Here is a 16,912-nt window from a genome sequence, read left to right on the forward strand (position 1 = left end):
TAAATTTGAATCCCATAGGCTGGAAGTTAGGTAAAATTCCATTACATTTGAATAGTTCTAAGCAAGCAATTTGTTACCCTTTATCCTTTAGTGGAATTGATGAACAGGTGGTTTTTAGAAGATCACTCAGTATATTTAGCTTCTGAAATTTGAGCAACTCAAGATCTGATTGGCTGCTCTTGCCACATGATAATTCGGAGCCCAGGCACCACGCAGGCTCTTGCCTGGGGTTCTCAGGAGGGGAGAGTTGGGAGAGGCTTTGCTGCTGAGGAAATTTATTTGATAGATTGAAGGTAAGGCCAGTTTATGACTTTTTCTGTAATGTTCTCTTGGGAGATGTTCCACAACTTCCCTTGAAGTATTTTTCAAGGTTTTGGGTCACAACTGGGGAAATTAGTGGTGGAAATGTGGCTAGGGAAGTCTGTAACCCCCACTACCTCACTAAGGCCCTATTAATATGCAGAGTATGTGATTAGGGTCAAGTTCTACACTAACCGATTTATTGCTTGATTGAGTGTCTTCTTGTCTAACAAAATTTTTTTTTCATTTTTTTGCCTTTGATTTTTTTCCCCTAAATATGTTAGTATGGAAGAGGATCTATGTTCTACGTCCCTATATTTATCCAGTTCCACTGGACTTCATTTGCCTCAGAAGGAGTGGCAGTTTCGCTAGCTTAACAAAACCAGCCACTGCGGGGTGTTGGTTTACATGGCAAACATCTCTGGGCCAAGGGACAGCTGCTCCGAGTCATCATCCACTTGTATCGAGAGTCCCACTCTCTGGCGTCAAACACAAAAGGCCTTGAGAGATCCTTTCGTTATTTCCTGAATTAGAAGATTAGGCCAAAGATCTACAATTTTATGTGTACTTCAACCAATGCTTTAAAACTTTGTTATTTTTCAGGTTTGAAAAGGAGCTGGAGAAACAAAAGAGAAAACCCGTATAAACCAATGGTGTTCGGGAAGAGAATAACCCCATTGCCTTGAGGTTTCTATTTTTCTTTTAAACTCTATTGACCGATATATTTTTATGTGCTCTAATTTGAAGCATAGAATATACTGCAGATGGTGGATTAGAGCAGTATAGAAAACTAAGTCAGCCCTCTTAGAATTTTGGTGCTATGGGGAAAAATTCCAACTTCTTCTGAAAGCTAAGCTGACCCTCCTTTCACTAAGTGTTTTGCTTGAAAATGTTTTTTCTCCAAATGTTTAAAAATTTAAATTCTCTGTTCCTTGAGTCCAAACTCTCTCACTTCCTTGCCTCAATTTCCTTTTATGACTTTAACTAAATCGATCATGTAGAAGTAGCAATACCCAACACGTTACGAAGGGCATAAGGAGAAAGAAACTTGAAGCTTCTGTTGTTTAGACCTGTATTCTAAATGTCTTCTCTCCCTTACCCTGCAAAAGTAACTAAATATGTAGCATGGATTAGTTTTAAATTCTATTTTTATAATGTCATCAGATAATGTCTGTCTTGAGGTTAGATTCTAATGCATTTTCATTTGTGCGGAATATGAAAAGTTTGTAGGTGCCGCTACTACTCCGGGAAAATGGCAGATGACGAAGAGTATGAGGAGGTGGTGGAGGTAAGATAAAGACAAACCGACAGCCACGTATTTTGTGTAGTGACAATCAAAGCCAAGTGGGGGAGTTAATCATTCGAAAAATACATTGTCTATTATAACTTAACAAAGAGTCATCATTAAAGCATAAGAAAGGAATATCGTATGTTCAGCTTCACTATAATTATGTGGATTTAGAATTGAAAGGAAATATCACTGTTTGCCACTTTTGCTTTTCTATAAACTCTCACACACACAAAAAAAACCAACAAAGACTGGGGTAAAAGTGGATTTTAATTTGTCTTCTAAAGCTTACTTTCTTCTCCAATGATCAAAGGGACAGAGATGACGCAGAGAAAGTTCTGAAAACTGAAGTCTGTTTCTTAGTGTCTGCATAGCCACAGAGGAAAAAGAGTTACTCCTTACTCATTGCTTCAACGAGTTGGTTATAGATAGGGCAATATGGGCTAAATATTTGGAATAATCATACATATGAGATTATATGCATGTATGAAATTTTATATATATATGTGCACCCACGTACATGGACACACACATATAAATAAATTCAGAAAGGTCACAAGTGACAGTTGGAGCCACACTTTCCCACCAACTTCATTATATTTACCCAAGGGAACAATACCAGCATTTGCTTTTGAATTTTGAATAAGAACAAAGCCCATAGTCAGTATCTTCAAAGATTTCCTTTGAATTATTGGGGGACATCTGACACATTTTACAAAGTTATTAATTGTTAATTTGATATTTAATCCTTGTGTTTTTATCATGTTGTGGTTCTTCCTCACCAGCTCTTACCTTTAGCTTCACATTCTAGAAATAAACTATAAGGGCTTGGGACTATAATCCATATAAATACATTACCATGAATCTGAATGTGCTTGATAATTACCAATTAATGATTATGATCCAAACATATGAATATTTCCAAGTACCTAAGGCACTTGGAGGCTGTTTTGAAAGTCTCTGTTTTTCAATAAAGACTGACATTAACTAAAAGATCTACCCAGAACCAAATTCCAAATTACAGTGCCAAAATTTGTCTTTGGAAAATTATTTTAGTGACTAGTCTATACTTAGATGAAGGAAATTTTATTTTATTCTATGAATAAAATTGCTTTTACTACTGAAGGATATGAAAAAAAAAAAAAACCAAAAACAACCCAGAATGAATTTCATACGATGCAGCATTCAACCTCTCTGGCCACATCTTTCATGCTGAATATTATCACTAGTATGCATTTTATGTATGTCCCCAAGGGTCAGAATAATCACTATCAAATGCTAACACTATAAATTAAATTGTCTTCCTTATGATGATAATAGCAGGAATACTTTTTAGCCTCCAACTTAAATATCCTTGTCTTTCTTAACATAATTGTATTCATTTGCCACTGGAAATTTTCTGTAGTGCTAGACTTGATTGATTTAACTAGATGTCATAAAAAATGTAGGGGGCTATTTTTAGGTGTCCCATCTTTGCCATTTTGTTCTCATTACTGATTCTGGGGCTGACCAGCAGGTGATAAACTAATAGAGTGCCTGCCAGAGAGTGTTGAACTGAGGTCTCTTTGATCTCCCAAAGGATCATGAGAATGGGATGGTAGCAGATTTGCAAAAATGGTTAGGGAAGAGTTCAGAAAATAGAGAGAAACTAGCTTTAAAAATATATCTCCTAGGGATCTTGGACATCTGAAATAAAATTTTACTGTCACTCTCTACTCATGCTTAAACTTGGAAAGAAAGAGAAAGAAGCAAGGATGTACTATCTAATTAGTGGCACAGATCTAAAAAAAAAGTGAGATTTGGCATACAAGTTAATGCCAACCATTTGGATAATGTTGCCTTTTTTATAAGCTTAATTCTAAGATATATTTACCAATGGCGAGAGTGCAGCAAAGGTAAAATTGGATAGCTCCCAAAGAGCTGCTTTTACTTGGATGCTGAGAAAATCTAAAATAGTTATGAATCTTTCATTTTAGTTCAATATTTCTTCCCAAGCCACTGATGTTTTGTGTGTCCAGAGGAATGGCTCCATGTGGCATCAGCATCAAACAATATTTTCTGAAGTGTCCAAATGGTGTTTCTCATGTGCTGAAGTCACAACTGTGAAAGAGCAACTCTCTGTCCTGTGAGAGCTTGCGATTGCTGTCGCTATGTATAAGGACACACAAAGAGAATTAGATTTTAAATTAAAAAAATAGCATAAGAAAAAAAACCACACAAGAACAAAGGACATTAGACAAGTTTTATACAATTGTGCCCGAAGGTGAGATAGAGCAGGTGACCTATTGAGAACAGTTAAATAATTTGGTGATGGTTTTCCCCTCCCCTTGAGTACTGTATATGTTTTGGTGCCAGCGATAAGAAAAATGAAGCAAAAAGTGTTACAGATTTTGTTGACTGAGAAAATGAACCACGTGTTTCATTTTTATCCCTTTCCTGTGTGGCTTGACCTACAGAAACCTTTCCTTCTGTTCACCCCGCAGAGCTGGGTGAGGCTGGGGGCAGGATTCCTCTCTCCTTACACATCTGAAACCAAATGTCAGCCAGTTCCTATCTGCATCTATTTATTGCTGGTGATGTCAGAAGCAGAACAAAAGTAGACTCTGTTTCAGATCCAGGCTGCAGGCACCTCAGGGCCACCAGTGGCAATGGCAGCCTACCTTCCCCACATTTTGCAGTGAGGAATCTTCTCCTTTTTCCCGTCTTCCCTTGGCATATGCAAATGGTCATCTTAGCACCCAGTTCAGAACCATCATGCTATTGAAAAGGACTCACCCTTTACTCCAGAAGAAACACTTATTACTAAGTAATCAGGCGGGTACAGGAATTATCGAGATGTGTATATGCTTTTGGATCTTATTGTTTCCATGATACAATCCATCTAAAAATTTATTCACACTGCAGTTTCTGTTGTGTCTTATTGTTAGTTAGTAAACAGCGAGTTTTATCACAGTTCCTCTCTGCCCAGCCCACACACTCAGGATCTTATTATTGTATTCTGTTCTCAGCAAATTCTATCTTAAGGATCATAAGAAAAAACTTTACTTGTCCCTGTAAAATAGCTTCCCCTGATTACAAACCAGCCTCAGACACTTTTCTCATCCCTCTGCATTTCTTTGTCCAGTCTGAGGGCGTTCCCTTTGGCTTTCGTGACGTATCATAACGTGAAAAGGGGTTTCAAAGTATGAACAGGCTACCTCACCTACTCCCTCCCCATAGATATTCCAAACCGGTTCAGTTAGTGAAATCACCTAAGTGGTTCAGCTGAGGCAAGGGAGAGGTGATTTCTGCTTTTGGTTCTCATGACGATGCCTCTGTGCTCTGTTTACAGTACTACACAGAAGAGACAATTTACGAAGAGGTGCCGGGAGAGGTAAGGCCCCGTCCACATGTACATGAGCTACATTCTCATTAAATCAGGAAGAGCCTTCTCCTCTCTCAGACTCCCAAGGCCACAAAGATGGCAAGGAGATTATCCGAGGGAAGATCCTTCACCCCACCTGTGCCCTGAAGTTGGTGTTTAAAGCACAAACCTTACCTGTCTGACAGGTTACTTTACTGTTTTTGCTATTTGGCATCCCCAGGAAGGCAGGGGATTGTTTCCCATTGCTCATGCGGTATTTTTCGTGTAGATGATGCTAATTTGGGTAGTGTCAGTGGCCATCATCACTCTCTGACTGCAGCAAGAGGGATGGCCTTGTGATCGGTATGGGGACCAGCAGTTTTATTGTGCAGAGTTGTAACTTGTGGGACACCGTCTCTGCCACCAGGGATGGTGTCTCCAAGGTTTGTTCCTGATGATGCATTGAAATGTTACTCAGATTTTAGCACGTTAGGAATTCTGAGAAAACCATTCCCACAAATATTCCAAGTTGGAACCCTTTTTTCCCCCGCCAACATGAACTACCTCTCTCACGGAGCTGTTTCTCTTTGAGCATGACAAACAGTGATATGGATGGTTCACCGTGAAGCCTGCTCAGAGAGCCTGTGACTACAGGAAAACTAACATCTGTAGATGCTGTAACTTGGTTAGTTTCTCACAGTCCATTGTGCATTAGTGACAATTGGCAGAAAGCAGCCTATTAGTAATGATCTGACAGCACTATGAGGAGTGTTCATGGATGTACAATTTCCTTATTAGGTTCTCTTTGCCTAATTGATGCTAGAGCTCTTCCTTCGCTACAGATGATATTAACTGTGAAGAAAATGGTACTGTGAGATGGATTGAAGATTTGGATCCTTATCTTCTTTTCTTACATTCAGTATTTTTAACCTTGGACTAGACCCAAACTTTGAGTCTTAGCTTCTTCCACTATAGCCTGCTGTAATTTCCCACCCAGTACGTAGAGAGGACTGTTCTGAGGATAATTAACCCATTATGTTGTCATCATTATTCTTGCCTACCTAAGCATTTATTAGTGTAAATGGCACTCCAGTTCACATTAATTAACGGATTAAGCCAAGAGAACGGTAATCTCTTACAATACTGATGTGATTCGTTTTTTTAAAAGGGCATTATTCTTTGTGTCACTCTACTGTGGAGAAAGCATCAATTGACTGCAGAACAAGCAACCATTTTTCTCTTAGTCACTTAAAAGTTAAAGTCAAGAATTTGGGCTTCATTTGATTGTTTTAACCTTTTGTTTCCCAATCTCAAGTTTGCTTTTTACTTTACCCTGACAACTTAAGAATATTTTCAAATGCTTAAAAATTTTTTATTTCTGATTTTAATCTTACCTTGAAGTATTTGAGTGTCTTTTTGCAAATGCAATTTTAAGGCAATGTTGTAAATTAATAAGGTGTAACCTTTTAACTCCATACCATCTCTAACAATCACCATTCAGATTTATGTAAAATAATGTGCCTTCGTACTGATAGAGTGTGTGGTTTACTGCTTTGGCCTATTTTAGATATGAGAAGTAACATCAGGAATGTAAATTGGAGTTAGAATAATATATACCAAGATTATTTTCATCACATTGTTGAACTACATGTTAAATTTTCAGACAATAACAGAATACTATGAAACTACGACTACTAGCACATCTGACTATGAGCAACCAGAAACTTCCAAACCGGCCCTGGCACAGCCAGAACCGGCAAAGCCAGTGGAGAGGAAGAGGGTCATCCGGAAGAAAGTGGACCCTTCAAAGTTCATGACCCCCTACATTGCACACAGTCAGAAAATGCAGGATCTTTTTAGCCCAGTAAGTTTCGAACGACTTCTGCTAACCCGGTTTTATTATTGAGAAATTACTGATCTCAATCAACTCTGTTTTGGATGTGGGCTGGATTTTGTTTCTCAATCTTGTATGAATCAAAAACTTATTTTGCAAAAATATAGGCTCTTGTGATTCTTGAATTTTCCTTTTATGCAACTCATTGGTAATATTATAGCATCAGAGAAAGCATTCTTATTAAAATTAATGAGATTTTTACTGCAAAATAAGCATTATAAGGCAATTATAAAGCATTTATTGGTGTTTAATCACTCTCTATTAATTAGAAAGATGAAATCAGAAATATAGATTTAATTGAGGTCTGTTCAGGGAAGCTACATAACATATATGTAAATTATGTCTGGGCAAAATAGCCTTTTAAGTAGACTAGGTAACAGTATATTAAAAAGATCTCTAAGAGGTGTGTGGTGAAGAAGAACATGTAGTTTAGAAAACCAAGATCAGGCTAAGAACTCATTTTGAAATTGAGGATCAGAATGTACGACTCTGCCTTAGAACAGTGGTTATTAACCGTGGCTGCACATTGGAACCCCCTGGGAGCCTTAAAACTACTGATGCTCACGCCACTCTAGTTTAATTGGTCTGGGGTTGGGACCTGTGCACAAAGATTTTTAAAAATTGCCCATGTGATTTTAATGTGCAGCCCGGGTTGAGAATCCTTGTACTTTACGGTCCCTGGTCCTTAAATCCCCATGAATAGTCTGTAAGTTACACTGATTGCCAGCAGATTTAGATGCATTTCAACAGACCTAATTTATTGACTGTCCACAGTGGGCTGAGGTCTCTCTGGGTGGCTTGATTGTGTATCTTCTGGAGGCTGAGAAAAAGGAAAGGTAGCTCAGGGGAACACTGGATTGTGGAGGACTAAATTTTATGTCAAACGCATCTTGTTGTGGTTGGCCAATAAATATTCACTTTTAGTTAAATATTAACTCCTGGAGACTATTTGGTAAATTTGAAGCTCAAATGATTTAGATCATTTGAATGATCTAAAACTTAGTTTCTAAAAACAAAGTTTTCTTGCCTCTTTTATTGCTGCAGTATTCATCAAAGATAGAAAAAGGTTTGAATCAATTTATTGCTATAAAATCTCATTAATTCAGATGCTATGAACCTAGAGTTTCTGATATTCTAATCAGAATGTTGGCAGAGGTCTATAATATTTTTTAAATGGTTAGTAACTAAGTCAATAGAATAATTTAGATAGTTGACTACTTCACTCAAGAGTACCCTTAAAGCATTTGTAACGATAATTATGCACATTATTATTAAAGCAAGAATCCATTGTGTAGTTAGCAGAAATAACAAAATTGCATTTCTTTACAAAATACTCCATCATTCAGACTTTCCATTAATTCAGCTGGTGTCTCAGCTATCCAAACCACTGGAGTTTAGCCGCAACTTCTGAATTGAAATTTTTTGCATTGTATTAGCAATCAAATCTTTTCAGACTTAACTCAATTTCTATATTTATTTTCTAAAATAATTGAGGTTCAGGCTTTTTATATGTGCATTCAGACAAAAAAAAAGAAAAAAACACTGAGAGAATCATTTTAGGGTATTTCCAAGACAATAGTCTGTAATAAATTTGTACTGCTTCCAGGATCCAATCATGTTTAGGGAGAACAATTAACAAATCTATTTTAGTTTTTGCTGAGAGTCAGGATAGGGGACAAAAAGAAAGATATTACAATTGATAATTGTTATAACTTGGAGGATTTTTTTTTTAATCAGATAGGGATGCGTATGTTGCCTGAAATTTCTGCTGCTGTCTTGTCAGGTTTTAGGCTAATATCTGATATTCTTTTCAGAATAAATACAAAGAGAAGTTTGAGAAAGCAAAAGGACAGCCATACGCCAGCACAACCGATACCCCAGAACTTCGCAGAATCAAGAAAGTACAAGATCAACTCAGTGAGGTGGGTGGCGTTGCTGAAAGAAAGGAGAGAGACATTTCAAAAACATGCCCACCACTGGGGATTGAGGGCTCTGAATAAGCGTAATGAGAATTAGGAGTCGGATTAATGTGATCTAGTCCAGAAATCTAGAAAAAGCATTGACCAGAGATTATATTGCTGTAAATGTGAACCCAAAGAGACTTCTAAAAGCTTGGTTTAGCAAGTTAGATTAAGAGGAGACTATGAGTGGAAACTCCAACCCACTGTGGTCCTCCATGTTGGAGCACAGTGAGGCCAAGCACCGGCAGGTGGAAATTCAGCCAGGAACACAGACAAGCAGTACATGCAGGTGCTCTGTGGATCTTTGAAGACCGCAGTTTTTCTAGCTAAAATGCAGAAACTTTCCTTTGTGATGCAGATAAAGAGTCATTAGGTTAATGCTCTTTGGTTGTAAGATATTCTTTAATATACTCACATGTTTATGCCTGTTCTGAACTCTAATTGTGCATTATTTCTGCAGGTTAAGTATCGAATGGATGGCGATGTGGCTAAAACTATCTGTCACGTAGATGAAAAAGCAAAGGATATTGAACATGCAAAGAAAGTGTCGCAGCAAGTCAGCAAGGTAAGACCGCAGTGTCGTCGGCTGGGATACTCCATAGCATGTGTATTACCTTTGTCTTGTCTTAGAGGAGAAAACTGGACAGGCCTGATCCTGCACACCAGGCCCAGGCAGTGTGAATCCAATGCCCACATACATCAGGGAGGCGGCACAGATGACTGAAATGGCTCATAGGAGCTGAGGGTGGGTTAAAGAGTCCACGCCCTGCCCAAAGAGGCAACCAAGCCTCAGCTCCAAGCAGTCGCTACACAGAATGCAGTCCCAGTGTCACCAGAATCTCTTATTTATTTTCTAAAGAAGTTGAGGAGCTAAATTTTCATGAAAAATTTCCAAATTTCACATGTAGGCAACTAATTAAAAACATTTTAAAATACCATACAAATCAAAAGAAACACGCCTGCCTGCCAAATTGAGTCAATGACTGATAGGTTGCAAACTTTGAAAGGAATCTATAGGGAATTAGGATCATGATTTAGTTAAAAAAATTAGAATTTTCAAACAAAAGCTTACTACTGCAGGAAAAGTAATACAGGACACTGACATGGTCAGTGTTTTCCTGGTAACACACCGGCAGCCTTTGTGCGAGGACACCTTCGCAGCTCTCCTTTTGTTAAGTCCTCCTCCCCTTGGGTAAGCCATCGAGCCACAGATCCTCTGCTTTTTCTGTCTAGGTTTTATACAAGCAGAACTGGGAAGACACCAAGGATAAGTACCTGCTTCCCCCTGATGCCCCTGAACTTGTCCAGGCCGTTAAGAACACAGCCATGTTCAGTAAGGTAAGGGCTTCTGCTTCATTGCTCTTCTGTCTTCCTACATAATCCCACCGTATACTTTACAGTGAATGATACTTGGTAAACTCTTGTAATCTGGAATACAGTTCCCCAGGCTTTTTGTGAGTAGCCTTGGGACATATGGGACTGCAGCGGTGGGGCTTGGCCAAAGGAACTGTGAGGAAATCTCCTGGGCAGGGCGGTAGAGAGAGTAACTCTGCTCAAGATGAGGGTGGGGAATGTCTGGGGAGAAGAAAGAGGCACCTGAGAACCAGCCGAGAGATCCACAAAGTGATGGTTTAAATTTTTCTGTAGACCCTGTGCTACGCTTGGGATATCTCTGGCTCTTCCTCTTATTAGAGGTTTATGTTGTGACGGACACTATGTGAAGTGCTTCCTGGTTCCTCACACTTGCGCTAGCACTTGTTGCAGGAGGCAGGGATGAAACAAAATCAGGCACATCTGCCGCTCTGAAAATAAGATCTGCCAGGAGAAGCAGAACACTCTATTAATAAAAAAGACTTGGATTGGATGGAAAGGGGGAGGTTATCTGTGGATTTCATTTACCTTTGCTCTCACCTTGCCCTTGGTTTTTTAACGCCCTTGATGGATGAATTCAACATTACGTATCTTGTGTAAGCGTGATCGCACCTTCTCATAGCTTTTCACTCTTTTCTGATTTAGAAACTGTACACTGAAGACTGGGAAGCAGACAAAAATTTGTTTTACCCCTATAATGACAGCCCGGAACTGAGGAGGGTTGCCCAAGCCCAGAAAGCTCTCAGTGATGTAAGTGAAGTGCAGTTGGCACCATTTAGGTGTGCAGAGTTGGGAAAACTTGTATTACAACTTCTGACCAGATGTTCACTGTGACTTTTCTTTAGAAAAGACTAGATGCTATATCGCATAAGAGTACATCTAGAATCGATATAATTTATGATATCTAATTTAAATTAGATATAATTTATACTTCATGTTAAATATAATTTAGTATAATTCCCTCTTCTTATATGTGATGAACCTGAGTCTAAGGTTACATAGGTAGTTAGTGGTATAGCTCAGATCTGTGATTCCAATATTCTTCCCACTACAGCAGGAGTCCTTCTTTCTCCTTGGCTTTGGTTGAAGTAGTTCTGTGACAACAGAGTGACATTTAAAAAAAAACTGTTGGAACCAGAGATGCCTTTCCAAATCTATTAAATAAACAATGTTGTTGAAGGTTTTTGCCTTGTTATCCTAATCGTCAAGTCTGAATTGGGGTGCAGCTCCCTTTTTCTGCATGGGGGACCTGACTGGTATACTTGTGTTTGAGTAGTTATCCCACAAAGAGCTCTTGTCATCAGCGTATGTAGAGGATATTTCAGAGTTAGCAAAAAATCAATAGTCCCATTTGCCAGAATTTTAATATCGTAGACATTGAATACAGTATATTAGAGGAACTTAAAAGGCCTAATAGAGTCCTTAGGTTTGAAACCAGCGGCAGCAGCAGAGAGCCTCACTTGGGTTTAGCACTTCCCTTTGTTTTGAGGTACTTTATTGCTTGACTCCTGGATTTGCCGGAGGTCATATTGAAAATCCAGACCACTGCTCTAGTCTTTAGCAGAACACCATTTTATAAAATGACAAGTTATTTGACATACAATTATCAGCTAGACCCCTAGAACTTCTTATACTCATCCAGATTTGGCTAGTTAGTTGAGACTGATTGGGTTTTACTTACAATGGATCTGAGGGCCCCATCTTCCCCTGAACCAAAATTATACAGACTCATTGATGGTGTGCTCACCTTTTCAGGTCTAATTTTTATTGCCACTCATTCAATGGTATCTGCAAGTTTAGTGTGCATATTTTCTATCCCACTTTCCATGTAGTGGGTTAAAATATGGCACAGATATACTCCTATCCTTCCATAGGTATGCTAGGAAATAGAGAAAGCGTAACAAAATTTTGAAGTCATCTAGTACATAGTAATTTTTAGGGTGTGGGTACATCCTGCTTCTCTTTTAAGATTAGCTTTTCAGTTCTGTATCTCATGGATTCCTAATATTGTTGTGTGGTCTTTATCAAGTGATCAGTAGTTACTTATTGAAAGTCCATTATGCATGCTCACCCGGCAGGTTAGAAACCTACTACAAGACGTTTTAATCCTTTCTTCTGAGAATTTATAATCAGGCTGGCAAAATAGGAGAATTATATATTAAACAACAAGCAAAAAGTTAAGATCAAAACAAAGTCCAACCATCTAATTCTTGCTATGAGAAAGATAGGACACGTGTAAGTAATCAGAGACAGCCACATGGAGGTGGTGATCCCGAGGTCAAGGGAGATGATGAAGAAGAAAGGCATTTTTGAATTGAGGGAGCCCTTGAAAAGGGGACAGAGGAGATTTTGAGTCTGGAGTTTTAGGGGACAAAGGAAGTGACTGGTGTGGGTGCCTTGTTTGGAGGGCATTTCTGAGAATGCCAGCAGCTGGAACTTGAAAATGAGACCAATAGCTTTGATGTGGTATGGAGAGCAATAAGAGGCATCACAAGATTCTGGAGAGGAAAACGGTGTGTCAGCAGTAGAATCTGGAGGAATTTTGATGGGGAGGATGGTGGATTGGGACTAGAAAAAACTGGATAATTTGCAGTTGTCTATTTTAATAATATAAATGGATCACAGGGATGATGGGGGCAAAGGAGAGAAAGAAAGGAGGTAATAAGTATTAATGTTATGTGTTAATGTTAATGACATTGGACATTGGAGATGAAGGATAGAAAGAAGCCACAGAGGAGTTTCTGACCATAGACTGGTAGTCTGAACAAACAGCGGCTCAGCTGGTGAAGATGCATTAATGGTGAGAGAAATAGAGTTGAGATAATGGAAGCAACGTTCAGATTAAGGCATCCTATGGATAAATTAGAAATTTGGCACCATTGCATAGCTGTGAGATCAGGACAAGAATTAATATTTGAGAGTCATCAGAACAAATGTGATAGCTGAAGACAGAAAAATGTATGAGGGAGGCAGAAGAGTGCATAGCCAAGGGCAGAGCTTTGGAGGACATCCACACTTAGGGCGTCTGGAAAGGAGCCAGCAAAAGGATGAGGGAACAAACAGAGAAGTTGAAGGGGAACCAGAAAATGCCATGTCATGTAAGCCTTGGGAGAGGTTTCCGGGAAGACACTTAATCTCCCACTGTCTCCCTTTATCCAAAAAATGGAGGGATAAAGGGTTCCCTCCATGGCATGCTGTGGACTTTGAAAGGTTGGCCATGATTTTTCAGCTATGACAGTAGAAAACATAATGAAGGAGAATGTACAGTAACGAAGTGGAACCTTCCCCACCTTTCCTCAGAAAGACCTGACAGTTAAGGCATAGCTTTTATTTTTATTGCAGCCCAAGTATGCACTCAGTATCAGATTACTGCCATGCCTATTAATACTGTGGTCAGCACCATGAACTTCTACATTTGCCGGGCATGAAACCCTAAGCAAGCTGTTGTTCACAGAACATACCACTGGCTAGACATGTAGATTTCTGGCTAACGACTTGGGTTTAGAGGTTTCCTCTCCCTCTCCTGTACTTTCTTCCTGTGTCCCTCTTAACCTTATTTAGCATGTTTTCCTTATTGTCTAAGTAGAGACTAACTACTAATACTTTGCACACGCTAAGAGAATCTTTAGGCTGATCCAGACTACAGAATTCTAGCTAGACAGAGTTCTGAACAAGGTTCCTGAGAAATTAGGACTTCTAGATCTGATTTCTCTGAAAGTTCTTGACAGGATGACATACTTAATAAGCATTCGTCCTGTTTGAATGTTGCTTTCTCCCTAAGGACTTAGCCAGCCGTGGAAAATCAAGTTGCCCTATGCCTAAAATAAAGTCTTTACTTACAAGAAGTTAAACAGTGAAATTTATATAAACACATTTTTAAATCTGTCTTTTGTATTCCAATTGATTTAATGTTCATGAAAGCTTATGTTATAGGCACTAGGTAAATTTTATTAGGGTAAGATATGGTTATATTTGGTCAAAGCATGAAGATGATTGGGACCTTGGAGTGATCCAACTTCTTTACGTTATAAATAAGAATACTGCCATGTGGAAGGAAAAGTAATCTGTAGAATTTGTGTGGTGGAAGAGCAGGGAGGATAATTCTCCTCTTCCGACTACCCCTGTGGCCTCAGTGTATAAGACACATGTTCAGAAATGAATCATTGATCCCTCGCTCTAGTCTGGTACTATGCAGGCCACAGGGCTCCCAGTGAGAGGACATGTCCTCTGCCATCGCAGATTCACAGTCCAAGGAGGGACAGACATGTAAACAACCAGTTACAGTGTCATCTGATAACTCTTTTAAGAAGATAAGGGCCCAGCTGAGTGAGACTCAAGGAGTTCATCACATCTGCCTCAGGAGTCAGGGAGGGGTCTGGACAGGACGTCGTGCCTGTCCTGAGCAGTGGAGAGGGAGCAGCAGTTTGCAGACAGAGGAGGAGAGGGCATAAAGTGTAGCATGTATGAGGTCCTGAGGCATTTGAGGGCTTCATGTCTCTGGGAACCCATGAATAGTTCTGCATCGTGGGAGGCAGGGGTCATGACAGGTGGAAGAAAAAGCCAGAGGAGTCAGTAATGAAGAAAGAAATGAGAGCAGGAATGAAGGGGATGCATGAGTTATGGACATGATACTTATTTGCAGGACAAAGATAGAGGCCTTTTATAGGTTCAGGGAAAGGGCTAATGAAGAGGGGGAGGTGGAAGCTATGGGAAAGAGAAGGAAAAACTGATTGAGCTGGATATAAAAGAGGTACCGGGGGGATTGCACCTGGCGTGGGAGCCGTGCTCTGCGAGGGGCGGGCGCAGCAAGGGTGAGCATGGAGGAGACGAGTGTACGGCCTCTCTTTACTCTATAGACGAGGAAGCTGAGAGCAAGATGGAATTGACTGGGGTCTTAAGGATAGTGTTGGGGTTTTATACTAGCCCCTGGGAGCAGGAACCAACCAGAGACACAGCATGGGATGTTCAAGCTTCATTAAAGGCAAGGGGACAGCTGAAGTCACAGAGTACTGGGCACAGAGCCCTAAGCATGCTGTTATTCACAGAACATACCACTGGGTAGGCTCGTAGACTTCAGGCAAAGTGCTTGGGTTCAGAAGCTCCCTGCCCGGTATTTCTTCCCGCATTCCACTTAACCACACTTACCGTGTTATCATTGTCCAATCCATAGAGTTGTGTGATTTTCTTCAGTAGCATTCAGAGTCCTGGGTATAAGAAACAGAGGAAGCACATGGTTGAGTTGGTCCAAAGCTGAGGGTTTGTTAAGTGGGTGTGAAAAAAAGACAAGGGATTGGGAGTGGAGGATGCTGGTTAAGAGAATAATTGCAATTACAACTCATGGCACGGAAACGAATGGAAGGAAACAGGTCTGCGGCCATGAGTCCTGCAGAGGAGGGAAGAGTCAAAGAAATAGAAATCACTAGTAATTCTGAGAGCAAGGGCATGTCACATCTATGAGGATACGTTATGGTCACATGGTTTAGTACAATTTAAGACTTCAAATAAAGATGAAAATATAGTCTTTTTCAAAAATGCCAAGAGATGGGATGTAGAACATAAATAATTTTTTGTCTTATTTTATCAGGTTGCCTACAAAAAAGGTCTTGCTGAACAGCAAACTCAATTCACACCTCTGGCTGATCCTCCAGAGATAGAATTTGCCAAGAAAGTAACCAAACAAGTGAGCAAGGTAAGTAAATGGAGCTGGGACACTGTCTTCCTTGAAAATCCTGCTTAATCATTTCAACTGTCAGAAAAACTAACCAAAGGCAAACCTAAAGACAGAACATAAACACTAAGAGTATTTTTACGTTTGACCCCCAAAAACTCTACAGCAAAAGCAATGCACCCATGACCGTCATGAACTATGTTCATGAACGTATATCCAGCTTGATGACTCAGTAATTAAAAAATGTGAAAGCTACCTTTTGAAAACAGAACCCATGTCCTAATGTCACTTGACATTCTTACTTCTAAGAGTACTGCTAACAGAGTAAGCAAGTTAACCACACCCGTCCACAAGGATCTGGTTTAGTTCAATGTGAAGCCCTCATATAGTCGGATGCGGTCAGTCAGACTTGGAAAATTCAGACAGCATGAGTGGGCTCCCAGACAGAGCTTAGCTGACAGCCATGGGCAGTGCACCTTGTAACTTTTAAGGCCCTAGCAAACAGCTTAGTCTGCCTATATTTAGGCCGGTAAACCAGCTCTGAGGAATGCAGCCCTGTCAAGGAATGCAGAGAGACAGATGTTCGTTCAACTGATGAAAATGCCCATGTTAAATTCCTATTTTAAATTGGTCCAAATCAGGGCACTTTCTCCTGGGATACTGCTGGTTTTAAATACCTTCCTTTGCCCTCTGCGGAGTTGAGTCTCAGTTTGGTCGTCTGTTTAGAATTTTGATGGAACCTCAAGATTTCTATCTCGTTTAAGTATTTTTTGGGGAAAGCATTTGTCTAGCGGAGGAGAAGGAAGAAAAGATATGGATGGTACGTCTACCTGGTGATGTTTTTTAGTGTCCGATGTCGTAGATTGCCTAACTGTGTAACCAGGGGCTGTTTGGATAAAGGATCTAGTAAATATAATAAAATTTCACTAACAGAAATACCACCAACCTGAAATGTTGCCCAGGGCTAAGCAGAAATTAATTTTAGAACTGTGCATAAAGAGATCGTCTACTGAAAGCGTTGATATTGTAAATAAGATTGGGGAGAAGGGCAATTTATCTTTCTGGAAAAAAAATAAAAAGGTATTTT

General features: G+C 39.7%; 1 protein-coding gene across 1 annotated transcript in view; it reads left to right on the top strand.

Annotated features, from left to right (window-relative positions):
• The first annotated feature begins 215 nt into the window (after positions 1 to 215).
• NEB (nebulin) overlaps positions 216 to 16,912 on the top strand; it is a 207,647-nt gene continuing 190,950 nt past the window's right edge. Inside the window, 10 exon segments of the mRNA XM_012659396.1 lie at positions 216 to 293; positions 904 to 987; positions 1,524 to 1,588; positions 4,920 to 4,961; positions 6,595 to 6,795; positions 8,640 to 8,747; positions 9,247 to 9,351; positions 10,020 to 10,124; positions 10,803 to 10,907; positions 15,742 to 15,846. Of these exon segments, the coding sequence (XP_012514850.1) occupies positions 1,553 to 1,588; positions 4,920 to 4,961; positions 6,595 to 6,795; positions 8,640 to 8,747; positions 9,247 to 9,351; positions 10,020 to 10,124; positions 10,803 to 10,907; positions 15,742 to 15,846 (807 nt within the window). The 5' untranslated portion in view covers positions 216 to 293; positions 904 to 987; positions 1,524 to 1,552.

Source organism: Propithecus coquereli, unplaced genomic scaffold (assembly GCF_000956105.1).
Source record: "Propithecus coquereli isolate 6110/MARCELLA unplaced genomic scaffold, Pcoq_1.0 Scaffold118, whole genome shotgun sequence".
NCBI lineage: Eukaryota > Metazoa > Chordata > Mammalia > Primates > Indriidae > Propithecus > Propithecus coquereli.